The sequence below is a fragment of the Coregonus lavaretus genome, assembly GCF_964263955.1.
Source record: "Coregonus lavaretus genome assembly, chromosome: 22".
NCBI lineage: Eukaryota > Metazoa > Chordata > Actinopteri > Salmoniformes > Salmonidae > Coregonus > Coregonus lavaretus.
The window spans coordinates 42,495,488-42,523,408 of record NC_140009.1 but is presented as its reverse complement, the minus strand read 5'-3'; the positions used below and the strand labels follow the sequence as shown (position 1 = coordinate 42,523,408).

Sequence of the window (27,921 nt, the reverse complement as noted above, 5' to 3'; positions counted from 1 at the left end):
TCCGGCACGCCACCTAAGCTCCGCCCCTGTGCGTTCTACTCCAAGAAGCTCAGCTCGGCGGAGCGTAATTATGACGTTGGGGACAGGGAGCTGTTAGCTGTAGTCCAGGCCCTAAAGGTGTGGAGGCATTGGCTTGAGGGGGCTCAACACCCTTTCCTCATTCTGACTGATCACCGTAACCTGGAGTACATCCGGGCAGCTAGGAGATTGAACCCTCGTCAGGCTAGGTGGAACATGTTCCTGACCCGGTTTGTTTTTAAGATCACATACATCCCAGGGTCCCAGAACGGTAAGGCAGACGCCCTGTCCCGGCGGTATGACACAGAGGAGAGGTCCATTGAGCCTACTTCCATACTGCCGGAGTCTTGTCTGGTGGCTCCGGTGGTGTGGGAGGTCGATGCGGAAATCGAGCGGGCACTGCATACCGACCCTACTCCCCCCGAGTGTCCTGTGGGGCGGACGTACGTTCCGCTCGAAGTTCGTGATCGTCTGATTTATTGGGCTCATACATCACCCTCCTCTGGACATCCAGGTATTGGCCGGACAGTGCACTGCCTTAGCGTGAAATACTGGTGGCCAACGTTAGCTAGGGATGTGAGGGTTTATGTCTCCTCCTGCTCGCTGTGCGCCCAGTGTAAGGCGCCTAGACATTTGCCCAGGGGTAAGTTACATCCCCTGCCCGTTCCACAACGACCATGGTCCCACCTCTCGGTGGATTTTGTGACCGACCTACCCCCCTCCCAGGGGAATACCACCATTTTGGTCGTTGTGGATCGGTTTTCCAAGGCCTGTCGTCTCCTCCCAATGCCGGGTCTCCCTACTGCCCTACTGACCACTGAGGCCCTATTTACCCACGTGTTCCGGCACTATGGGGTCCCCGAGGATATTGTGTCTGACCGAGGTCCCCAGTTCACCTCCCAGAGTTTGGGGGGCGTTCATGGAACGCTTGGGGGTCTCGGTAAGCCTTACCTCGGGGTACCACCCAGAGAGCAATGGGCAGGTTGAACGAGTCAACCAGGATGTGGGTAGGTTTCTGAGGTCCTATTGCCGGGACCGGCCGGAGGAGTGGTCTAGGTATATCCCCTGGGCAGAGATGGCCCAGAACTCTCTCCGCCACTCCTCCACCAATTTAACACCTTTCCAGTGTGTTTTAGGGTATCAGCCGGTCCTGGCACCATGGCACGAGAGCCAGATCGAGGCCCCTGCGGTGGACGAGTGGATTCGGCGCTCGGAGGAGACGTGGGACGCTGCCCATGTCCATCTGCAGCGGGCCATCCGTCAACAAAAGGCGAGCGCCGATCGCCACCGCAGTGAGGGACCGGTGTACGCACCGGGAGATCGAGTCTGGCTCTCGACTCGAAACCTGCCCCTCCGCCTGCCCTGCCGGAAGCTGGGTCGGCGGTTTGTGGGGCCCTTTAAAGTCCTGAGAAGATTGAACGAGGTGTGTTACAGGTTACAACTGCCTATTGAGTACAAGAATATTAACCCCTCGTTCCATGTGTCTCTTCTCAGGCCGGTGGTAGCTGGCCCACTCCAAGAAGATGAGATAGGAGAGACCCCTCCGCCCCCTTTGGACATCGAGGGGGCCCCGGCGTACAGGGTCCGGACCATCTTGGACTCGAGGCGCCGGATGAGTGGTCTCCAGTATCTCGTGGAGTGGGAGGGGTACGGTCCGGAGGAACGGTGCTGGGTGCCTAGGAGGGGCATCCTAGATCCGTCCCTCCTGACTGAGTTCCACCGTGGGCATCCCACGCGCCCGGGTCCGCGTCCTCCTGGCCGTCCCCGAGGCCGGGGTCGGCGCACGGCTGGAGCCGCGCGTCAAGGGGGGGGGGGTACTGTCACGGATTCTGCCGAGACTGCTCCTCCTCCTAGTTCGGGCAGGCTTCGGCGTTCGCCGTCCCCGGAGTACTAGTTGCCACCGTTGAATGTTTCTTGGTGTGATTGCTTTGGTCTGTCTTTTACACCTGTGTCCGTTTGTGTCTGATTACGTGTCCTATAAGTTCCCTGTTTTGCATTGGTTAGATTGTGTGTTGTTTTTCGCCTGTCCGTAGTGCTGCGTGTTTTTGTATCTGTTTCTTTGTTTATTTGTTATACGCATAGTTTGCGTATTGCTCGCCTCTGTTTTGTTGAGGCCGTTTACTGTATCCTTGCCTGGTGGTTTTTCACAGTAAACTTTGTTGGACTAAGCTTCGGTGTCCTGCGCCTGACTTCCACACATCATACACCTCAGCCTTGACAGTAAGTGTATGTGTATTTCTGCGTGTGACTGTGTCTGTGCGTGCAAGCTGAGAAAGCATATGCTAACACCACCACCAACCCATATGATTAGCATGGAGAGGAAGCATTGGGAGCAGCTTGTGGCTGGCTGTGGTTGAGTTGTGCATCAGGACAAGTCGGTAGGGCACTCAGATGGACAAATCAGTCCTATCCTGTCACTCTGACTGATGTCAATGTCACTCCATTTTGAAGTGGTTCATGATGTCCCTTAATAAGCTGTTATGAACTGTTAAGAGAGAGCTGCATTATAGCAAAGCGTCATTTAGCAGACACTCTTATCCAGAGCGACTTACAGGAGCAATTAGGGTTAAGTGCCTTGCTCAAGGGCACATCGACAGATTTTCCACCTAGTCTGCTCGGGGATTAGAACCAGCGACCTTTCGGTTACTGGCACAACGCTCTTAACCACTAAGCTACCTGCCACCCTTGAAACACACAGCACAAATACAACCCTCTCATAGTCACTGCTCTGCTCTGCCCAGATCCTGAGGCCCATTGTCGTGCTATTCATCTGCCGCGTCACCTCATGTTTCAGCATGATAATGCACAGCCCCATGTCGCAAGGATCTGTACACAATTCCTGGAAGCTGAAAATGTCCCAGTTCTTCCATGGTCACCCATTGAGCATGTGTGGGATGCTCTGGATCGACGTGTACGACGGTGTGTTCCAGTTTCCGCCAATATGCATTGGCATTGCATACTAAGTAGTGTGCTTGTGTGGAACATCAGTGTCCTCCTTGTGACACTTCCATTGGAGTAGCACCTTGCCTAAATTGCAAGGTGCTTTTCAAGACATGTCCACCAGAGGGAGCTAATGCTTTGGCAGTGAAATGGACATTCTCTTCTCCTCTACTCCTCTCTTCTTAGAGATCCTAGTATCGATCTCACCAATCCCTTTAAGGTGTGACCTAGAAAGCCCTAACCAAGATTAAATCCCCACACTTTTCTCCTCTCCTGACCTCCAATTCAAACAGAAATGAGTGAGACTGAAATTTGTGAGACTGAAATAATTTTAATTGAAATCAGTGAGACTGAAAAATAACTGATCATATTAAAAACGATTCCAGATCCTGTATTAACTCAATGTTTCATCGTAGTGCTTTGGAAGATAATATTCTCCATTGGTGAGTGGTGAGATGGGAGTTGTGTTGCACAGGGAAGAGCTATTGTTTAACCTAATAGATCAGAGGGGAGCGTATGGGTGTTAGGATATCTGGGTTACGGTATTAAAATCCCTCTTCGCCCCGTTTCACCGATTTTGCATATTCAGGTTTGGGGTGAGGCTGGTTGTGCTGGGGGGCTTGCATATAAGGGGGACAGAGAGGGAGGGCTTGCCCTCTCCAGGTGCGTCTGCTAAATAATGTAAATGTAAAATGTAAATGTTGGGGGGGGGGGGGGGCATGTGGTGTGTGCAGCAGCCCCCCTCTTCTCCCTCCTCCACACCCCAGATTAAGAGGCCACCCCATCCTCGACCCAGAAAATGCCACCCCCCTCCCCTCCACTACCCCCCAACACACACACCAATCCTTAGCCCCATAACCCTGTGCCCCCCACCCCATCACCCCTTAATTGCACACATCGCCCCCATTTCCTCCCCATGACATCTGCCTGAGTCCCCTGGGAGAATAGTGAGAGGAGTCCATTAGCAGCTCTTGTCAGTGGGATGTGTGTGTGTGTGTGGGGAGGGGGACTGAAAGAAGGGTGGGGGGTTGGTAGTACTGTAAGGGGGTTAGCATTAGCTGTTAGCAGTAGCCTGAGCCATTCCAGTATCCCATTAGAAAATGAAGCCAATTTGAAACCCTCTCCCTGTGTAGGCAAGGTCCTCTCAATGATTCACACACCAAAAAATGCCACTGTTTTTGCCTGCTTTTCGGTGTTATGCTAATAGCAATGTAATAACATGAGATATTACCCCGATTTCAAAGTGAAGCACCCACCCCTAGCTACTGGAACAGGAGAAGTGTCAGGTGGACTTACTTTTTAAGGACCACGTTGCATCCCACTCGATCTAGATTCCACGGCACCAATTACCATCTTGACAATGTTGACCCATTTGTGGTTGTGGTGCCGAGTTCTCGCTGACGCCCAAGAGCACCACAAGGCTTGTTTGTGACATTGCAGAGGAATAGATATGGAGCATATGGTCTTTATGACGAAAGCTTGAGCATGGACTACTTCAACTCTAATGGAATTACGCCCCATAACTCGGGTGGGAGGAAGCCTCTGGAAAACCATTAGAACACTGAGATCCTAAGGTGAGAAGACTGTTTCGCCTACAACGTGTTCACAATATTCTATTCACATGTTCCATAATGTAATTGACAATTGATTAAAGAGTAAATACACTGGCGGCACTGAGTTTTGTGCAAACACCGAAACCAAACAATTAAACATAGCAGTGGTGTAAAGTACTTAAGTAAAACTACTTTAAAGTACCACTTAAGTCGTTTTTTGGGGTATCTGTACTTTACTATTTAATAGTTGACTACTTTTACTTCACTACATTCCTAAATAAAAATTTCCCTGACACCCAAACCTACTCGTTACATTTTTTATGCTTAGCAGGACAGGAAAATGCTCCAATTCACATACTTGTCAAGAGAACATCCCATGTCATCCCTACTGTTTCTGATCTGCCGGACTCACTAAACACTAAATTGTGTCTGAGTGTTGGAGAGTGCCCCTGGCTATCCGTAAATAAAAAAAATTGTGCCGTCTGGTTGGCTTAATATAAGGAATTTGAAATTATTTTTACTTTTGATACTTAAGTATATTTGAGCAATTATATTTACTTTTGATACTTAAGTACAGTACCAGTCAAAGGTTTGGACACACCTACTCATTCCAGGGTTTTTCTTTATTGTTACTATTTTCTACATTGTAGAATAATAGTGAAGACATCAAAACTATGAAATAACACATGTGAAATCATTTAGTAGCCACCCTTTGCCTTGATGACATCCTTGCACACTCTTGGCATTCTCTCAACCAGCTTCATGAGGTAGTCACCTGGAATGTATTTCAATTAACAGGTGTGCCTTGTTAAAAGTTAATTTGGGGAATTTCTTTCCTTCTTAATCCGTTTGAGCCAATCAGTTGTGTTGCGATTTTGCATTAATGTCTTTGTGAGTAATTTGAAATCTTGAGTTTACATTTTCCAAAAGTGTGTTCCTCCATTATCTCGCAAAATTAAGCGATATTGTAAGGCAAATTGGATAAATTGGTTTGGGGATTTATTTAGCTACGTACCTTACTTATGAGGTAATTGTCCCCCGTGGTAAGCCCATTCCAAAATAGATTATGGTGCTCTAATTATATATTTGCATCCTTGTTAAACCTTGAAACCAAGTGAGCGTTTAAAAAAAATAAAAAATAATCCCCCCTTTCCACGTCGTATTCATTCTAATCTTTTTCCTTAATGGCAGTAAATGTAACAAGGCAACATTGTTATCGGGCTCTTTCAATTACTATGTATACTCTAGGCTAAACGATTGTGTACTCAAAGCAAAACATTTCTCACTCGCTTTCTGTTGGAATATTAAAGAGACCATATTAAAGTGACATTATTATGACTTGCTGGTCATGTAGACGTTCGGGGAAAAAGAGGAGCGAAGAAAATAGAGAAGGATGGAAAGAAATCCATTAAGGGCCTATGGTGTTTGGATGGATGGAGGGAGGCGGGTGGGTGAGGGAGAGTGAGAAGGATGGAGGGATATAAGGGGGCGTGGGGATGGGGCGTCTTGTCACATGCCTGTTTAATTGGCGTGCCGATTGGTCAGTTTTTAAATGAGAGGGGAGTGGAAGTGTGTGTGTGTGTGTGTGTGTGTGGTTTGTGCGCATATTTGTGAGCGCACGTATGTGTATTTGTTTGAGTAGGGGGTTTCACCAAGCCAAGCTTCAGTGTCTCTCTTGAGGACCCCAGAGCATCAGCTCATCAGCATAAAGCATTAAACATTTAGACTGACCTACAAAACACTGCAGCCCCTCACTCATCACTACAGCTCTCTGCCTGCATGCCTGCCTTGCTTGAGGAGTTACTCCCCTTTTCATATCCACCATCCACCCAAACACCCCCGCCTCTTTGCAATTATCAGCTCCATTTCTCTTGGTTTCTGTGAGATAATGAAGATGGAACGAGCCAATGTCGGGGGAGGGAGGGGGGTGTCATTCGCTACAATAGACAACATAATGCAATTTGGACATGTGACAAACCTTATGCTTGATGTTTCTATGGTGCGCTTTAGCCACCTTGAATCCAACAATGAATCAATTCAAGCTCTTTGTTACCTTTTCTGTGGCAATTCTACTTGTTCAATACTGATACTCACACATCATAGTCATTGGCTTAACATTACTAGTTTATGGCCTTCAAGTTGTTGATTTGTCAATGAATAATTGAACAATGATAAACCCATGCAAGTATAGTTTTTATTTAGGGAGTGTTGTCGATGGGGAAATGTCTACTGCTTTTAAAATACTTTATTTGTAAAATGTTCCTAACAGAATTTGCATTAGCATTACGATACTGCTTATATTGTCTGACGCAAATGTCCTTTGTTAGCCAATGAACAGCTAGCTGAGTGTGTGGCAAGGCGTTGTTGTCTCAATAGAGAGGGAGAGAGGGGGGGGAGATGGATGCAGTTTTTTCTGTCTTTGTCCATCATTCGGCCTGAATGTGTGACGGACGGGGTGATGGAAATTGATTTCCGAGTGAATTATTCGGGGGCCCTCAGCCTCTGAGAGACAATAACCTTTTACCAAAGTGCCACGGTCTCCTCTCTCTCCTAGGAAGACATCTTCATTTGTTCATTTCAATATGCCGGCCCCATTCTCGGGCCTCTTCCCGCTCCACTGTCGGCAGAGCGGACCAGCTGTACCTGTCTATTATAATCTAACCGTCTGATCGATTGAATGGAGAATGATGCGTTGAGAGAAGGGGGGAGGGGAACATAGAGCTATAATGAATAGAGTGAAGGGATTTCTTTTTTTAAGATGTACCTGTCTATTTAAATATATTTCTCTGACCGATAGAACAGAGAATGATAAGTTAGGGGGGAAAAGTAGAACTACAATGACTAGAGTGAGGTGATAGGCGGCAGGTAGCTTAGAGGTTAAGAGCGTTGTGCCAGTAACCGAAAGGTCGCTGGTTCTAATCCCCAAGCCGACTAGGTGAAAAATCTGTCGATGTGCCCTTGAGCAAGGCACTTAACCCTAATTGCTCCTGTAAGTCGCTCTGGATAAGAGCGCCTGCTAAATGACTGTAATGTAATAAATGTTTTCTCTAGCTGTTCCTGTCTCTTACACTAACTGCCAGACCTACACCTAACTTGTTTTTAAAATTATATGAGCAAAAGATATTCCACTTTATTTGGGACGGCAAGCCAGTCAAAATTAAACGGGCCTATTTATATAATGAATATGAATTCGGAGGGCAGAAATTATTAAATATTAAAGCAATTGGACCTCTTGCTAAAGGCTTCATTCAATCCAAACTGGTTCTCTAGCAGATTAGTAAGAATGGCTCACCCCGTGTTCAAGAATGGCCTTTTTCCCTTTATTCAGATTACAACCTCTCACTTTCGGTTAGTTTAAAATGAAGTAATCTCCAAAATATCGCTATTTTTAAAGCAAGCAATAAAAATAAATGTAAATGTATGCTCTGTGCAAAATTACAACCAACTGATTGCATTATTACCGCAAAAATGGAGGAGGCAAGTGAAAGGGGGAGAAAGTAAGGAACTTGTCTGTCGGCCCTGCATTAAAGACCAAAATTGGTTAAAGAAAATAGTGATTAATAAAAAAGTATACCAGTTTAATTTAAGGACCCAAAAATGTACAGCTGCGCCATACAGTTTGCAAATTAGTTTGGAGGATATTTTCAATGTTCCGATTCCATGGCACATGGTTTATGAACTGATACACAAAACAAGACCGGATTCAAAACGTAGAGTTGTTTTATTTTATTTTTTTATTATAAAAAAATATTGCAACCAATAGAATATTATATATTAAATTGGGTATACAACCATCACAGCTCTGCAGATTTTGCTGCGAAGAGACCGAATCATTAGGTCACTTGATTTGGTACTGCTCATATGTAGCTTGTTTTTGGTCGCAGGTTCAGGAATTGCTTGGAGCTAACTCTGCAAATAGCACTCGAGCACTCATAGTCGATCGATCAATAATATAATACTCTTAGCAAAGGTGTTTTGTTTTTAATTTACAATCTGTAGAGACTGAGAATAGAAAGGTTCAGAACTTTTGTGAAACATCATAGCACACTGGAAAAATATATGGCAGCTAGAAATCAGAACTGGATGGTCTTCAGCGATAGATGGGAGGGGCTGAGGGTAGCTGAAGGCTGGGACTGAAAACAAAGAAAATATAACTAATGTAAAATATACTGTCTGTGAAATGTATGTAGTATGTATAAGCTGAAAGTGGAAGCGTAAGTATTGGTGTCTGATCGATAGAATGGCAAATGGTACGTAAATAGAAGGGATAAATAGTGGTTGTTCTTCTCTAGCTCTACCTGACAATTACAATATAGCTGTGTAATCAATCGATAGAATGGAGAATGATGCGTGTGTTGGAAGAACGTAGAGCTACAGTGAGGGAAAAAAGTATTTGATCCCCTGCTGATTTTGTACGTTTGCCCACTGACAAAGACATGATCAGTCTATAAAGGTTTATTTGAACAGTGAGAGACAGAATAACAAATAAAAAATACAGAAAAATACATGTCAAAAATGTTAGAAATTGATTTGCATTTTAATGAGGGAAATAAGTATTTGACCCCTCTGCAAAACATGACTTAGTACTTGGTGGCAAAACCCTTGTTGGCAATCACAGAGGTCAGACGTTTCTTGTAGTTGGCCACCAGGTTTTCACACATCTCAGGAGGGATTTTGTTCCACTCCTCTTTGCAGATCTTCTCCAAGTCCAACCTTCAGCTCCCTCCACAGATTTTCTATGGGATTAGGGTCTGGAGACTGGCTAGGCCACTCCAGGACCTTTAATGTGCTTCTTCTTGAGCCACTCCTTTGTTGCCTTGGCCGTGTGTTTTGGGTCATTGTTATGCTGGAATACCCATCCACGACCCATTTTCAATTACCCTGGCTGAGGGAAAGAGGTTCTCACCCAAGATTTGACAGTACATGGCCCCGTCCATCGTCCCTTTGATACTGTCCCCTTAGCAGAAACCCCCCCACCCAAAGCATAATGTTTCCACCTCCATGTTTGACGGTAGGGATGGTGTTCTTGGGGTTATAGGCAGCATTTCTCCTCCTCCAAACACGGCGAGTTGAGTTGATGCCAAAGAGCTCGATTTTGGTATCATCTGACCACAACACTTTCACCCAGTTCTCCTCTGAATCATTCAGATGTTCATTGGCAAACTTCAGACGGGCCTGTATATGTGCTTTCTTGAGCAGGGGGACCTTGCGGGCGCTGCAGGATTTCAGTCCTTCACGGCGTAGTGTGTTACCAATTGTTTTCTTGGTGACTATGGTCCCAGCTGCCTTGAGATCATTGACAAGATCCTCCCGTGTAGTTCTGGGCTGATTCCTCACCGTTCTCATGATCATTGCAACTCCACGAGGTGAGATCTTGCATGGAGCCCCAGGCCGTGGGAGATTGACAGTTCTTTTGTGTTTCTTCCATTTGTGAATAGTCACACCAACTGTTGTCACCTTCTCACCAAGCTGCTTGGCGATGGTCTTGTAGCCCATTCCAGCCTTGTGTAGGTGTACAATATTGTCCCTGAAATCCTTGGAGAGCTCTTTGGTCTTGGCCATGGTGGAGAGTTTGGAATCTGATTGATTGATTGCTTCTGTGGACAGGTGTCTTTTATACAGGTAACAAGCTGCGATTAGGAGCACTCCCTTTAAGAGTGTGCTCCTAATCTCAGCTCGTTACCTGTATAAAAGACACCTGGGAGCCAGAAATCTTTCTGATTGAGAGGGGGTCAAATACTTATTGCCGTCATTAAAATGTAAATCAATTTATAACATTTTTGAAATGTGTTTTTCTGGATTTTGTTGTTGTTATTCTGTCTCTCACTGTTCAAATAAACCTACCATTAAAATTATAGACTGATCATGTCTTTGTGGCAAACGTACAAAATCAGCAGGGGATCAAATACTTTTTTTCCCTCACTGTAGATTGACTAGAGAGTGAGGCAGGGGATAAGCGGTTGCTGTTGTTCTTCTAACATGGAATGGCGCCAAGAGCTAAAAGGATTGAGGTGCTGTTTTATTGACCAAGCTAGGCAGATGGTGGATCGGCCGATGAGTCAACATATTGACCCAGTGGTTTGTGTATGTACGGGCTGTACAATGACAGACTGACTAAAAGGGAGAATCAAGGTTATGTTTTGTATTGCAAGGCTTTGAATCCTTAATCCTGCAATAAATTGGGATTCTCAAAGTACACTACCTTCATTGTTGATATGGCACATTGCAGATTGCGGTAGACATTCATAAGTATTCCTAGAAATCAAGATTGAAGCCCTCTAATATGTTTCTCTCCTGTAATTCTGTTATAGTCAGTAGAACCCATCATGACCATGGAACACGTGCTGACGATACAAATGCCTAGTCCCAGTGTCCTGTAATAAGCGAAATAATTAACACAATAGCAGTGTCGTGTAATAAGCAAAATAGTTAGCCTAACAGCAGTGTAATGCGCTATTAAATCATTAGACTGTGCTTCTTGGCTCTAACATTGCTAGCCTGGGTCACCTTTAAGAGCCAGTGAGAGCACAACTAGCTGCCAGCCTTGGTCCAGATGGGTCCAGGAGCAGAAGGTCCTGGATCATGTCCAGGGTGTAGCAGGAGGCCCTCTCCTCGGCATTGAGAGCCCCCTCTGGCCCAATCCCAGGAGCTAGCCCTGCCTGTCTGTCTGGCTGCTAGAGCGACGGAGCGATGGGGAGTTGATATGAACTCCCAGGCCTGCCAGCACCACACACATGCACAAGATCATGCACACACACACACACACACACACACCAAAAGGACAGACTCACAGGCTCATGCATGCACACACAAGAACATGTGCATGCACACACTCAACGAATACACAGCTGGGGCTGATCGGTTACATTGCTCAATTTCTCTCTTTCACTCTCTCTCTCTCTCTAGTTCTCAAATTTTCTCGTTCTTTCTGGCTGGCTGTGGTACCACTCACACCAGTGCATTATTCACTCACTCTATCTCTTCTCACCCCCTCCGCTCTGAGTCCTTTGCTTGGCTTTCCTCAGCTCCACACTGCCTTCCCAGCTCCCTTGTGTTTTCTCCTTTTGCTGTTTCCTTCTCATTCTCCTCTCTGTTTACCTTTTCATCTTAGTCCCTTTCTCTCTGTCCTCTTCCTCCCTCCATCACCACCTCTCCTCTCACTGCTCTCTGACAGAGGCTGCTAATGACCACACCAGTGCCACACACACACGGAAAATTGCCTTTCTTTCCCACCACACTCTTTCTCTCCCTTGCTCCCTATATCGACTGCTCTGCTCTTTGCCTCCTCCATCTCTCTCTCTCTCTCTCTCTCTCTCTCTCTCTCTCTCTCTCTCGTCTCTGGCTCCCCTTTTCCCATGAGATCTGATTGCCTGCAGTCGGTTTGTGTGTGTCTCTGTGAACATGTGTGTGCTTGAGCTTTTCTGTCTGTGTGTGTGTATATACGTGCTCCAAACCCCCCCCTCCCTTTCTCTCTGATTTAAAATAGAGAGCATTACTCAAGAGACCAGGCCCATGGGAGCAGGGAACTGTAAGCCACAGGTCTACGACCCCCACCACCATCCACCAGGACCCCGCCCCACCCCCCAGCGCCCCAGGTTGGCCACCACTGCTGGGGTGTAAAAACAGCAGTAGGTCTCCTAGCCGAGCTACCTCAGCCAGCTCATTCATCACACATTAGTGAGCCCTGATGAACCTATTCCCTTCAACTGGGTCTATTTTTACCACCAGTCACACCACTTGAAGGAGGGTGCCCCACATCCTCAATCACCCACTACATCACACACATCCAGACCTGCATTTTCCAGTGTACGTGCCTCAGTCTGACACCATGAACGGTATTGAACAAGTAATGACGAACCCTTTTATCAAATCAAATCAAATAGTCTGGGTAGCCATGATTAGTCTGGGTAGCCATGATTATGGCTTGGGGGTAGAAGCTGTTAAGAAGCCTTTTGGACCTAGACTTGGCACTCCGGTACCGCTTGCCGTGCGGTAGCAGAGAGAACACTCTATGACTAGGGTGTCTGGAGTCTTTGACCATTTTTAAGGCCTTCCTCTGACACCGCCTGGTATAGAGGTCCTGGATGGCAGGATGCTTGGCCCCAGTGATGTACTGGGCCGTACACACTACCCTCTGTAGTGCCTTGCGGTCGGAGGCCGATCAGTTGCCATACCAGGCGGTGATGCAACCAGTCAGGATGCTATCGATGGTGCAGCTGTATAACTTTTTGAGGATCTGAGGACCCATGCCAAATCTTTTCAGTCTCCTGAGGGGGAATAGGCTTTGTCATGCCCTCTTCACGACTGTCTTGATGTGTTTGAACCATGATAGTTTGTTGGTGATGTGGACACCATGGAACTTGAAGCTCTCAACCTGTTCAACTACAGCCCCGTAGATGAGAATGGTTGCGTGCTCAGTCCTCTTTTTTTTTTTTTTTTTTTTTCTGTAGTCCACAATCATCTCCTTTGTCTTGATCACGTTGAGTGAGAGGTTGTTATCCTGGCACCACATGGCCAGGTCTCTGACCTCCTCCCTATAGGCTGTCTCATCATTGTCGGTGATCAGCCCTACCACTGTTGAGTCGTCGGCAAACTTAATGATGGTGTTGGAGTCGTACCTGGCCATGCAGTCATGGGTGAACAGGGAGTACATGAGAGACTGAGCACGCACCCATGAAGGGCCACCGTGTTGAGGATCAGCGTGACAGATGTGTTGGTACCTACCCTTACCACCTGGGGGCGGCCCGTCAGGAAGTACAGGATCCAGTTGCAGAGGGAGTTGTTTAGTCCCGGGGTCCTTAGATTAGTGATGAGCTTTGAGGGCAATATGGTGTTGAACGCTGAGCTGTAGTCAATGAATAGCATTCTCACGTAGGTGTTCCTCTTGTCCAGGTGGGAAAGGGCAGTGTGGAGTGTAATTGCATCATCTATGGATCTGTTGGGGCGGTATGCAAATTGGAGTGGGTCTAGGGTTTCTGGGATAATGGTGTTGATGTGAGCCATGACCAGCCTTTCAAAGCACTTCATGGCTACCGATGTGAGTGCTACGGGTCAGTAGTCATTTAAGCAGGTTACCTTAGTGTTCTTGGCACAGGGACTATGGTGGTCTGCTTGAAACATGTTGGTATTACAGACTCAGACAGGGACATGTTGAAAATGTCAGTGAAGACACTTGCCAGTTGGTCAGCGCATGCTCAGAGTACACGTCCTGGTAATCTGTCTCGCCCTGCGGCCTTGTGAATGTTGACCTGCTTAAGTCTTACTCACATCGGCTACGGAGAGCGTGATCACATAGTCATTCGGAACAGCTGATGCTCTCATGCATGCTTCAGTGTTGCTTGCCTCGAAGCGAGCATAGAAGTGATTTAGCTCGTCTGGTAGGCTCGTGTCACTGGGCAGCTCGCGGCTGTGCGTCCCTTTTTAGTCTGTAGTCTGTTTTTGACTCTTTGCCTGTTTGATAGTTCATCGGAGGGCATAGCGGGATTTCTTATGAGCGCCCGGGTTAGAGTTCCGCTCCTTGAAAGCGGCAGCTCTGCCCTTTAGCTCAGTGTGGATGTTGCCTGTAATCCATGGCTTCTGGTTGGGGTATGTATGTACTGTCACTGTGGGGACGACGTCATCGATGCACTTATTGATGAAGCCAGTGACTAATGTGGTGTACTCCTCAATGCCATCGGAAGAATCCCGGAACATATTCCAGTCTGTGCTAGCAAAACAGTCCTGTAGCTTGGCATCTGCGTCATCTGACCACTTCCTTATTAACTGAGTCACTGGTGCTTCCTGCTTTAGTTTTTACTTGTAAGCAGGAATCAGGAGGATAGAATTATGGTCTGATTTGCCAAATGGAGGGCAAGGGAGAGCTTTGTATCCGTCTCTGTGTGTGGAGTAAAGGTGGTCTAGGGTTTATTTTCCTCTGGTTTCACATTTAACATGCTGGTAGAGATTAGGTAGAACAGATTTAAGTTTCCCTGCATTAAAGTCCCTGGCCACTAGGAGCGCTGCCTCTGGATGAGCGTTTTCCTGTTTGCTTATGGCCTTATACAGCTCATTGAGTGCAATCTTAGTGCCATCATCGGTTTGTGGTGGTAAATAGACAGCTACGAAAAATATAGATGAAAATTATCTTAGTAAATAGTGTGGTCTACAGCTCATCATGAGATACTCTACCTCAGGCGAGCAAAACCTCGAGACTTGATTAGTATTAGGTTTTATGCACCAGCTGTTGTTTACAAATATACACAGACCGCCACCCCTTGTCTTACCGGAGTCAGCCGTTCTATCCTGCCGATGTAGCGTATATCCCGCCAGCTGTATGTTATCCATGTCGTCGTTCAGCCACGACTCTGTGAAACATAAGATATTACAGTTTTTTATGTCCCGTTGGTAGGATAACCTTGATCTTAGGTCGTCCATTTTGTTTTCAAATGATTGTACGTTGGCTAATAGGATTGATGGAAGAGGCAGTTTACTTGCTCGCCGTCGGATCCTTACAAGGCACCCCGACCTACGTCCATTATATCTCCGTCTCTTTCTTATGCGAATGACGGGGATTTATAGCCTTGTCGGGTGTCTGTAGAATATCTTTCGCGTCCGACTCGTTGAATAATTTGTTTTGTCCAATATGAGGTGAGTAATCACTGTCCTGATATCCAGAAGCTCGTTTTGGTCATAAGAGACGGTGGCAGAAACATTACGTACAGAATAAATTACAAATAATGCGAAAAAACACACATAATAGCACCATTGGTTAGATGGCCGTAAAATGGCAGCGATCTCCTCCTGCGCCATCTTAAGGGTTCCAAGGTGGTCACATGAGTGAGCTTTGACACTGAAGTGAGCTGAGGGGCTATGGAGCTCATTTGTTGCCTTTGAGAGGCCAGTCACAAGGTTGGAGAGTGGTGGAGAGGGGAGATTGCTGGGGTCATATGCCAAAATCTGGATTTGATTGTCACCAGTGGGATTTCTATGTGAAACTGGAGAGGAGGAATGGGAGAAGAAAGGTGGAGGGAGGGAAGGAAGAGAAGCAAAGTAGGCTTTTGAAAAATGAGATTTCTCTACTTTGGATGCATAAGGCATTATCCACTGCCTCTGTGCTACGCCGGTGTTCAAATTGCTGCTAAGTTATCATGCAGGAAATGTAGTGCACGAGAGAAGAAATGAAAGAGAAGAGGTAAAGTCGACAGAATGCAAATGCCCGCAGGTGTTAGGATAGAGGGAGATGAATAACAGAGAAGAGGTGGCGGATGAGCTGTTTTTCTTCGTGTTGCTCGTAGAAATATGGTGACACTGACCCAAATTATCAAAAGCACTGTGCAATTGTGGGCCATGCCAAGCGGCCTCCTTTGCATTGGCTATAAATTAAAACTCACAAATTACCATATTTCTCGCCACGCCACCGTTTCTGCATACTGTGTGTTACCGTAGCAACAGTGCAATAATTCAAACTGCTGCCACCTCGGATAGGGGCACGTGAATTTAGTATGAGGTAGAGAGGCCTGTAGGTTCTATCTGCTCTATTTCTACGATTAGACAAGGGTATGAGGGAGACTACCATAGTAAAGTAGTTGGACTAGTAGCATCAAATCTGTTTGATATGTAGACTGTGTGTCGTGTGTGTGTGTGTGTGTGCATGCATGGTGACATGTGGTGTGTGACTTCTGGTGTGTTGTGATTTTGTAGGTGAGTGTGATACATGTGCCTGACTGAATGTGCAGTGGCTCTACTCTTTGCACACCATCGATGCTGGCCTCCGTTTCAGCCTTTACCCGCTTCCCTAGCAAACCACTGGGCCCATGTTGGCTTGTGTCACTTCTCTGGGCTGCCAGGAAGGATGTGGAATTTGCCTCATGGCTACGACTGTCCCCATTCCCCACTTCAAGTCATCCGTCTGTTTTAACCCCAGGCTGAAATACCCACTCCAGCCTGCCACTGCCGCTCGCGCTGCAGGCCTCTGTCTAACTACTCAACTGCCTCTGCCATCGTTGTCATGGTTTTGGTCGTCGTTGATGTTCCTCATCATTTGCCTAGTTTATCTGTTTTTATGATTTTTTTTATAATGGATGATCTCGCTAGCTGTCGCCATGCCAAGCTCACTGTCGTGTGTTAGCGTTTGTTTTCTTCTTCTCTGCCTCTAGAAGACAGACGAGTGAACAGCGGCACGAAAGCGCGACGCCTCCTTCTTTCCGTTGATTGAGTCACGGCTGTCGTGACGTGGGTGATGAAGACGGAGAGTGAGTTGTGGGGAAGATAATGTAATGACGTACAGTACTTCTTCCTCTCCCACCTCTCTCTACCCCCTACATCTCCCTCCACATGCGGTATAGGTATTGGCTAACACCCAGGGGGAATTGTCAACAATCTGAAAGTGCCTACATGGAGTGCCGAAGTCCATACACAGATTGTTTTTGTTACGTCTCGTCTTTTTCGCATTGGTGCAGTTCAGTGATGAAGCCTGGAATTGCTGTTTACAGAAAAAAACCTCTGCAACTTGAATGTTGTACACATCCTACAGGGAATTCTGGCAATGTTTGAGATTTTTTATTTGCTGGTGACTGGAAGGCAAGCAGGAGCTATAGCTTCTATACCACAGTATAACTGGCCAGGTTGTCAGGTATGAACCAGACCTGGGTTCAAATACATGGGTATTTGAGTATTTGGTATTCAAAATACTTTTTCTGTGTATTTGAGTATTTTCAAATACACAACCCAAAACAAGTACTTTTATTTGAGTATTTGAATGGTAAAAACAAAACAACAGGATATTCCAATACTTATTTCAAATACTATTTTCAAATACCTGGGATAAATGCATGGAAGTGTATTTGAGTCAATGTATTTGAATATTTCAAAAACACTATTTTTCCAAATACATGAAAATATTCAACTACTTATCTTTTGAAATAAAATGTATCCGAATGCTTACTTTGAATGTATGTGAAAATAATTGCGATGCAGTGCCTTCAGAAAGTATTCACACCCCTTAACTTTTTCTACATTTTGTTGTTACAGCCTGAATTTTAAATTGGTTAAATTGAGTTTTTGTGTCACTGATCTACACACAATACCCCATAATGTCAAAGTGGAATTTTGTTTGTAGAACATTTTTGAAAATTAATACAAAAGGAAAAGCTTAAATGTCTTGAGTCAATAAGTATGCAACCCCTTTGCTATGGCAAGCCTAAATAAGAACAGGATTAAAAATGTGCTTGACAAATCACATAAGCTGCATGGACTCATTCTGTGTTGAATAATAGTGGTTAACATGATTTTTGTATGACTACCCCATCTCTGTACCCCACACATCTGTAAGGTCCCTCAATCGAGTAGTGAATTTCATGCACAGATTCAACCACAAAGACCAGGGAGGTTTTTCAATGCCTTGCAAGGAATGGCACCGATTTGGTAGATGTGTGTAAAAAATAAAAAAGCAGATGATGGATATCCCTTTGAGCATGGTCAAGTTATTAATTAGGCTTAAGTAGAGTTCAATCTTTGTCACGCCCTGACTTATGGGACTCTGTATGTTGAGTCAGGGTGTGGTGTTCTATGTTTCAGTCTAGATGTTGTATTGCTATGTTTGGCCGGGTGTGATTCCCAATCAGAGACAGCTGTCGCTCGTTGTCTCTGATTGGGGATCATACTTAGGCAGCCTATTGGCACTCGTTAGTTGTGGGATTTGTTCAGTGTATAGGTTTGTTGTGTGTTCAGCCTTAGGACTTCACGTTTCGTTTGTTTATTGTTTTGTCGTGTGTTTATTCGGTGTAAATAAACATGTACGCATTTCACGCTGCGCCTTGGTCTGACCCGTCCTTCAACGAACGTGACATTCTTGGTTTCATCAGACCAGAGAATCTTGTTTCTCATGGTCTGAGAGTCCTTTAGGTGCCTTTTGGCAAACTCCAAGCGGGCTGTCAAATCAAATCATGTGCCTTTTACCTTTTACTGAGGAGTGGCTTCCGTCTGGCCACTCTACCATAAAGGCCTGATTGGTGGTAAAGGCCTGATTGGTGGAGTGCTGCAGATATGGTTGTCCTTCTGGAACGTTCTCCCATCTCCACAGAGGAACTCTAGAGCTCTGTCAGCGTGACCATCGGGTTCTTGGTCACCTCCCTGACCAAGGCTCTTCTCCCCCGATTGCTCAGTTTGGCCGCTCGGCCAGCTCTAGGAAGAGTCTTGGTGGTTCCAACCTTCTTCCATTTAAGAATGATGGAAGCCACTGTGTTCTTGGCGACTTTCAATGTTGCAGACATTTTTTGGTACCCTTCCCCAGATCTGTGCCTCGACACAATCCTGTCTCGGAGCTCTACAGACAATTGCTTCGACCTCATGGCTTGGTTTTTGCTCTGACATGCATTGTCAACTGTGGGACCTTATATAGACAGGTGTGTGCCGTTTCAAATCATGTCCAATCAATTGAATTGACCATAGGTGGACTCCAATTAAGTTGTAGAAACATCTCAAGGATGATCAATGGAAACAGGATGCACCTGAGCTCAATTTTGAGTCTCATAGCAAAGGGTCTGAATACTTATGTAAATAATTTTCTACAAATCTTTTTTCGCTTAGTCATTATGTGGTGTTGTGTGTAGATTGATGAGGATTTTTATTTTTATTTAATACATTTTAGAATAAGGTTGTAACGTAACAAAATATGGAACAAAGGAAGGGGTCTGAATACTTTCCGAATGCACTGTATATAGAGAATTGAGGTAAAGTACATGTTTTTTTATGTACCTACAAAACATCTAAAACATTCACGATTATTTATGTCAAGCTACTGTAGTCAGCTCTTTTCGTTTCGTTTTGGTGACTGGCTCCTGTATGGTATGATAAATAGATTTTGCCACATTTTTATTTAGTTTCACTCACATAAATCAATTTCTCATGCTTTGGCCTGTAGGTTCCTCCTGTGTGTGTGTGTGGGGGGATAGGATGTTTGCTTTGGAGATAGGATGTTCACAATCTTACCAGCAGCCCTCTGACTTTTCAACCGACGCAATTCCTCGTCCCTTTGCAGTTCACAACCTTCAAACCCTGACCCCTTGGTATACCCCCTTTGATCCATTCCATAGTAGGCTACTCTGACCTCAGGTCATTGTCAGGGGAAAAAGCTTTCAGGTGAACTACTGTGGCCATTCAGCATTTCACACTGTCCATTACCATGACGCAACACCTGCAGTAACTACTCACCTATGTGCAGCTGATGACTTGAACAACATGTACTTCACATCAGTATGCATAGACCAAGGGTGCAAAGCTCCTGCTAGTTTTCGTTTGCCTTTTAGCTGGGAAACCAGGTACATGCAGTCACCAGCCAATCAGTGGCAATCATTGATCAAGGAACAAGGGGACTAACAATAGCTAGACGGACTAGGGAACTGGAGGAGCCTGAATTGTGCAGTGCACCCCTGGCGTAGACTGTGTAACTTGGCCCTAATGTTTCCTGGTTGTCAGATCGCTGCCTGGGCCAGAGACTGACACCTGACTCAATCCCCAGCTCCATCACTGTATCTCCACATTGTCAGGGCTGTCAGAGCCAACAACAAACTTCTCTCTCCGTGGATCACTGACACCGTCTGTACCCTGACACACAGCACCCCATCCTCCAGTGCCACACTTACATTCACGCTCCACATGCCCACCACATGGAAAAGCATGAGTCTCCAACTAGCTCGGCGCTAGCAGCAAAGTTCCCTCAGTTATTTCCTACTTTACCCCCCTCCCTTTTCACTCTGTCTCTCTCTGTGCAAACCCATTGGAATCATTTCTTCAAAGGCCATTAAGAGAAAAGTGCCTGGGATAAAAAATGAATAAACATGGCGAGGCAGCGGAGCAAAGAGGGTATTAAATGCTCAGATCATTATTGTTAGCACTAATGGGGGGGGGGGGGCTTTGAGAAAGCAGAGGGCTAATGAATGAGTGGCTGCTACTAGTTAGTTCTTCTCCATTAACGAAGTAGTGGCAGGGATGCCTAGGGGGCCCGACATAGGCACTGGCTTAGCCTTCAGGATACTGCCACAATGGGAGTGGTGTGGGAGGACCAAGATCAACCCTTAGGTTATGATCATAGGTGCCCAGAAATGCCATCTTGGGGGGGTCTGTTAAGAGAAATGTGGAGATGGATGCTAATGGGAGAGGAGAAGGGGAAGGAGGTGAAGACTGGAGGCCTGTGCTGGTGGTGAGGAGTAGTAACTGAACTAGGATCAGCTACAGACAGCAGAATAACATCCCATAGCAACAATCCAGCCAGCAATACAGATGTACAAATAATGACATAGCAATAAAATGATTCAGGATTGCCTTATTTGAGCATTTAGAACCAGGGGCAGCTGTAGACAGCTGCTAAATTAGTCAAGAATGGCTATTAAACAGCAGCAGAGCTTGAACCGGAACAGCTCCAGTTTCTTCTGCAACAAGGGTGGGCTAAGATCAGCCTTGGGCATCACCGTCACGCTCATTGATTGCAACTGGAGGGATGAAAACGTCACTCACTGTCCTGTGTGTGTGTGTGTGTGTGTGTGTGTGTGTGTGTTAAGGTGTGAGTCATGGTGTAAAGGAGAGACCACCCTGCTTTGGAACATTGGTACATCCCCGTTCCCACTTCGATCACACTTCAGATCACTAGCCCAGAGCACAGCAACACGATCCTCTCTTTACACCCAATCGGTCTGTTCTGCTCTCTCTTTCTCTGCGACTCCTAAACCCAATGAAGGATAATGATGTTAGCCATGCACAGCTACAAGGGCGTCTCTCTGGATTCACAAGGCAATTTGACTACCTCAATTTAGCTCATACTGTACATGTCTGATCACTATACTTTCCTCTCCCCTGCCTCCTTTTGGGTTATGGACAAAGCTAATTTCTCATCTTCAATTCATGTCACATCACAGACACTGTGTCTTCGTGTCACAACTGCACACATAAACATTGAACACAAACAACCTTACCCTTTTTACAGTAATCTAAGTTCTTACTCGGGTCGGCGTACAGCCATTTCATATGGCCTTTGATCAATTAGCTCGAGACGTTGATTGTCTGAAAGACCAGGACGTGCGCTCTACTGCACTCACGTACTCCGACCTGAATCCTTTCGTCACCAGTCATCCATGCAAAAGGTGCAACTTGCCCTCCGTGAATACAGAGACATAACACAAGCTGCATGCTACAGTGCCTTCAGAAAGTATTCATACCTCTTGACTTATTCCACATTTTGTTGTTACAGCCTGAATTCAAAATGGATTAAATTGATTTTTTTATTCTTCACCCATCTACTCACAATACCCCATGATGACAAAGTGAAAACATGTTTTTAGAAAAAAAAATTTTTACATAAGTATTCACACCCCTGTGTCAATACATTTTAGAATAATCTTTGGCAGCAATTTACAGCTGTGAGTCTTTCTGGGTAAGTCTCTAAGAGCTTTGCAAACCTGGATTGTGTAAGAAGTTGGTTGTTGATCAATTTAAGTCAAAACTGTAAGTAGGCCACTCAGGAACATTCAATGTCGTCTTGGTAAGCAACCTTGTGTTTTAGGTTATTGTCCTGCTGAAAAGTGAACTTGTCTCCCAGTGTCTGTTGGAAAGCAGACTGAACCAGGTTTTCCTCTAGTATTTTGCCTGTGCTTAGCTCTATTTCGTTTATTTCTATCATAAACTCCCTAGTCCTTGCCGATGACAAACATACCCATAACATGATGCAGCCACCACCATGCTTGAAAACATGAAGAGTGGTATTCAGTGATGTGTTGCATTTGCCCCAAACATAATGCTTTTTATTCAGCACATAGTTAATTTATTTGCCAATTTCTTTGCAGTTTTACTTTAGTGCCTTATTGCAAACACAAGGCATGTTTTGGAATATTTTTTATCTGTACAGGCTTCCTTTTCACTCTGTCAATTAGGTTAGTATTGTGGAGTAACTACAATGTTGTTGATCCATCCTCAGTTTTCTCCTAACACAGCTATTAAACTCTAACGGTTTTAAAGTCACCATTGGCCTCATGGTGAAATCCCTGAGGGGTTTCCTTCCTCTCTGGCAACTGAGTTAGGAAGGACACCTGTATCTTTGTAGTGACTGGGTGTATTGATACACCATCCGAAGTGTAATTAATAATTTCACCATGCTCAAAGGGATATATTTTGCCATCTGCCAATAGGTACCTTTCTTTGCAAGGCATTGGAAAACCTCCCTGGTCTTTTTGGTTGAATCTGTGCATGAAATTCACTGCACGACTGAGGGACCTTACATATAATTGTATGTTTGGGGTACAGAGATGAGGTAGTCATTAAAACATTTAATTATACTGAGTCCATGCAACTTATTATGTGACTTGTTAAGCACAATTTTACTCCTGAACTTATTTAGGCTTGCCATAACAAAGGGGTTGAATACTTATTGACTCAAGACATTTCAGCTTAGTAAAGGGGTGTGAATACTTTCTGGAGGCACTGTAACTCCTCTTGATTGGCCCATCATCATGTTAAAGATGGGGTCAGTCCAACTCCTTTGGCTCCTTAATGGAAATTGCCATTTCAAAGCACTCTGAGAGCGATGTTAACCTTTCGCGATATCAGCGGCATTAAAAATGGATCAGAGATGAGCTTTGATGTGAACTGAGTAGTCTATTTGGGTCGTGTTGGCTCTACGTTGAGTGACTCAGAAGAGCAACAGCTCAGTGGCGCCCTCTACTGAATGGATTCCGCATGGTTTAGGTACTTTAGATCACTGTAGGAAGATCATGAGATTGTTGCTTTGTGTACCATGTCCTGAGAGAGAGAAAACTAGGTTTATCTTTCCCAGTCCATCACTCAGCCTTGATGTGCAATGGGAGAGGGTTTAAGCAGACCTCTGGCTAAAGTAACCTACCTGTAAAGGTATCATGTTGCTCGTGAGGGCAGAGCTGAGCTGAGCCTTGGGCTGCAGGCTGCAGCTGGTGGTTGAACCCTGCCTGCCCCCTTCAGGCTGACTGAGACCTGGGTGACCCTGTGTTCTCTGAGAGGTTACCTCCAGACTGCAGGACCAGAGCAGATCCCCACCCTGTTTGTGTGTGTGAGTGTATGTCAGAGAGAGACTGAAATAAAGGTGTATTTTGTGTGTGTTTGAGAGAGAAATGTGAAGGGTTAGTGTTTGTAGGTGTGGCACAATGAGATTGTTTGCTCATGCCTTTTCTGTATAAATGCAGCTACTTTATGCATCAGTGTGCGTGTGTCTATGCATGTCTGTGTGTGTGCGCATTCATTCATGGGTACGTATTGTGTGTGTGTGTGTGTGCGCGTTCATGTGTTAGGCATAGAAAGGGTGAAAGAGAGAGAGTGAAAGAACATAAATATTTGATTTATACCGCCTTGCATCTGTCTTGCTCGGATGATCACTTGCCATTGTGTTGGTGTAAGTAGATATTGATGTATAGTGGTATTTCAAAACAAGGCGTGACCGCCCCACAATCTTAAAAAAGCACATAAAATGACATGCTATGGGTTTAGGTGCAAATTTATTCTCAGATCAGTCGCCAGACCTGTGGAATATTCATTTGTCTGTTATTTGTCACGGGGGAAAGGGGAACAAAAATCCCCAGTTTGAATATGTTTTTAATTGAATATGGGCTTATTCATGTGAACCGTATAGGGAGGTTGTACCGAGGCACATTGCCAGCAGATTGGAAGTGTGTTGGTCCAATTAGCATTTGAAAATTGGCCAATATTTGATTGACCTAAATGTATACGATTTTATTCCCCCATGGTTTATTAATTCACCTCATTAAATGTTTGTTGTTTTGTGTGTCAGAAACCTTTGAATTGATTTCGACTTTAGTGGGTTTCTTTTTCATTCAGATTAAACGAGGAGGTGGTTGACATCTTTGAGACCAATCCCTCTTCAGTTTTTTTTTATTTTCTTGCACTGTTGCTGCCCTCCACCCCAACAGGCCCCAAGTATTCCCAAAATATTCCCAAAAGCTTTAATTTCCCTCGTCTTTCCCCCTCTCCCTCCACTCTTTGTTAGAGACAGACCCTCTCTTTCACTCCCCCTCTCCTCTCCACGCTGTCTTTTCCTCAGGGCTGAGGCAAGCAGGGAGATGCACTGCTCCAAATAGTGACAGTGCTCGGGAGACGACACGCTCAGCCGCTGTTGTAAAATGCAAGAGGTGGACCAAGTGTCTCTTCTCTTCCTCTTTCATCTTCATCACTCTCCTGCTCTGCTCTGGCTGTCTCTATCTGCAGCTCGCTGGCTACACTCTCTCTCTCTCTCTCTCTCTCGCACTCACTCGTTGGCTGGGGCTTGGCTGGCTGAGCAGCAAAGTGTATTGACACAGTGGACTACCTGCTGCCTGGGGATTGTGTGCGCTGTGAATACTCTATGAATACACAGAGCTCCAAGTTGTAGTTTTGGCTGCCAGTGAATGGCCCTGTCCCTCGGAGGAGCAACTTGAAGAAGATAATCAGCAGCAGAGCCCAGGACAAGCAACTGGGAGTAGCTTCTGGAAGAGGAACAGACGGAAGGAATGGATGCTTGAGAAAAAGGAGAGAAAAGACAGATCGATCCAGCTTCTCCTCAACGAGCAGCTTCTCCTCAATGAAAAATGTGTGAATAAGCAACTGTTTTTCAGACAAGGAGAAAACCAAGTGACACTCTCGGACAGAGGAAGGTAACAAGAACCCCCCTCACAATTTGTTTTTGAATGAATATGCCATCGGGTGGACACGAGGAAAGAAAGAGATACACAGTCTTCAGTGCTTGTCTGTTAATTTCTTATCCGGCACAACAGTCTTTTTCTCTCTTTTTCTATCTCAGTTTCTTTTTCTTCAGTTGGTGTCGGCTGTGGCTTGTCGCTTCTGTATAGCCGGTCTCTGGCAGAACAGCGCTAAGGAGAAGACGACTTGTGCTGAGGGACAGAGAAAGGGGGCATAAATAGTTTCCCTTCCAACTTCCCGCCCCTCTCTACTTCTTCTTCTGACCTGCTTTCTCCGGACTCCAGGGGTGGTCCCCAAATGCGAGTGGCGAGGGGGCCACAGTGTTTTGAAACAAGGAAAGGGGGTGGTGGACAAAAATATTCCCCTTCACGCTCCTGAGAGCATATGGTTTAGCGAGCGGCGGCCAGCTGCTTACTAGCCACCCGCTAATTACGCTAACACTCGATTCAAGTGTGCGGCAACAGGGGCAGCTCCGTGCTCCTCTGTGCTCGGAGGAGACAGTCGTGTTGCTGCTGGCTTTATTTTGGTCCTGACTGGAGCTATACAGAACAATAAGGTTGCGGGCAGCCAAGTGGATACAAAGAAGCAGTTGTTCATGTTTTACTTGGAGCGTTGCTAATGAATGTCCTTACAGCTCCAGAGCTGCCGGAGCTCTAGCCCCAAGGCTCGCAGTTTATCAGCCACAGGAGGCTGAAGGAAGATGCTCCCCCGCCAAGTCACCAGGGGCTACTCTTGGTGAATGCTGTGGCAGTGCAGTGGAGCCTGGTTCGTTTTGTCTTGAGGGCTGCCGGGAGACCAGTGGGAAGTAGAATTGTGGACAAAGGCTGTAAAGAGATCAAGGAGGCTCCTTACTGTGGAATTACTGTACCTTTTTGAACTTTCACATGCACATACGTGTGGTTGGTGCACGCGTACACACACACAGACACGCACACACACTAGTTCACACATACATTTTCATACTGTATGTTTACTCACTGCCCACACATACAATCTGTCGTGGTCCCCTCCCAGTGCTTGGATTTAAATGGAGGTAGTGTGGACAGGTGGGGGGCTGTAGGAGTGGAGGCCCAGACCCCTCTGTCCTCTTCCCACAAATGGATGTTATTAGTTTCCAAAATGAGTTGCCTGGAAACCGCTAAAAGCTTCACGCCGTGTCTTTCTGAAAGCAATTGCGACTCCCTCCTCACGGCGGAACATAGCAGGAGTCAGAGCTGAATCTACCAGCCATTACCCAGTCTATCATTCTCTCCTCTCGTCCACTTCCCTCATTTCACGTGTCATTTTAATTCTGTGGTTCTTCGGGTTCTTCTTCTCCCACCCCGTTACCCGTACCTCCCCGTCAGGGGGGAACTCTGGAAGTGGAGTATGACCAGCTGCCATTACCCCACGCCGCCCCTAGTGCGGGACCGGATGTACCAACACAAGGTGTCCCTGGTGGTGCGCTACTTTATGATCCCCTGTAACATTTGTCTTATCCTGCTGGCCACCTCTACGCTGGGCTTTGCCGTGCTGCTCTTCCTGAACAACTGTACGTCCATCAATAGTACTACAACACACACTCACACATGCACACATACATGCACACACACGCATGCCAGACACACACACACATACACACCCTTCTACAGTACAATGTACTCCCTTGGTCTCTTTGTAGCCACCATGTGTTTGTGTGTCTTGGTCAATAGTGTAAAGGCTTTACGTGAGTGCATTTGCTTGCCAGACGTGTATGTATACTTGGAGGAATGCTGATTTTTATTTTTTAGTATTTATTTTATTTAACCTTTTTTTAACCAGGTAAGCCAGTTGAGAACAAGTTCTCATTTACAACTGCGACCTGGCCAAGATAAAGCAAAGCAGTGCGATAAAAACAACAACACAGAGTTACATATGGGGTAAAACAAAACATAAAGTCAAAAATACAACAGAAAATATATATACAGTGTGTGCAAATGTAGCAAGTTATGGAGGTAAGGCAATAAATAGGCTATAGTGCAAAATAATTACAATTAGTATTAACACTGGAGTGATAGATGTGCAAGAGATGATGTGCAAATATAGATACTGGGGTGCAAATGAGCAAAATAAATATCAATATAGGGATGAGGTAGTTGGGTGGGCTAATTTCAGATGGGCTGTGTACAGGTGCAGTGATCGGTAAGGTGCTCTGACAACTGATGCTTAAAGTTAGTGAGGGAGATAAGAGTCTCCAGCTTCAGAGATTTATTGCAATTTGTTCCAGTCATTGGCAGCAGAGAACTGGAAGGAATGGCGGCCAAAGGAAGTGTTGGCTTTGGGGATGACCAGTGAGATATACCTGCTGGAGCGCATACTACGGGTGGGTGTTGCTATGGTGACCAATGAGCTAAGATAAGGCGGGGATTTGCCTAGCAGTGATGTATAGATGGCCTGGAGCCAGTGGGTTTGGCGACAAATATGTAGTGAGGACCAGCCAACAAGAGCGTACAGGTCACAGTGGTGGATAGTATATGGGGCTTTGGAGACAAAACGCACTGTGATAGACTACATCCAATTTGCTGAGTAGAGTGTTGGAGGCTATTTTGTAAATGACATCGCCGTCAAGGATCGGTAGGATAGTCAGTTTTACGAGGGCATGTTTGGCAGCATGAGTGAAGGAGGCTTTGTTGCGAAATAAATTCTAGATTTAACTTTGGATTGGAGATTCTTAATGTGAGTCTGGAAGGAGAGTTTACAGTCT

At 45.6% G+C, this 27,921-nt stretch overlaps 1 protein-coding gene across 4 annotated transcripts in view; it reads left to right on the top strand.

Annotated features, from left to right (window-relative positions):
- LOC311149766 (agrin-like) overlaps positions 1-27,921 on the top strand; it is a 403,861-nt gene that overhangs the window by 141,093 nt on the left and 234,847 nt on the right. Inside the window, exons 1-2 of one of the 4 annotated variants that reach the window (XM_084186989.1) lie at positions 24,843-25,153; positions 25,300-26,730. The exons of 2 other annotated variants lie outside the window; for them this stretch is intronic. In XM_084186989.1, the coding sequence (XP_084043115.1) occupies positions 26,568-26,730 (163 nt within the window). In that variant the 5' untranslated portion in view covers positions 24,843-25,153; positions 25,300-26,567. Of the gene's footprint in view, positions 1-24,842; positions 25,154-25,299; positions 26,731-27,921 lie in introns of those variants that run through there. One more of the 4 variants, XM_084186991.1, reaches the window with a different exon arrangement.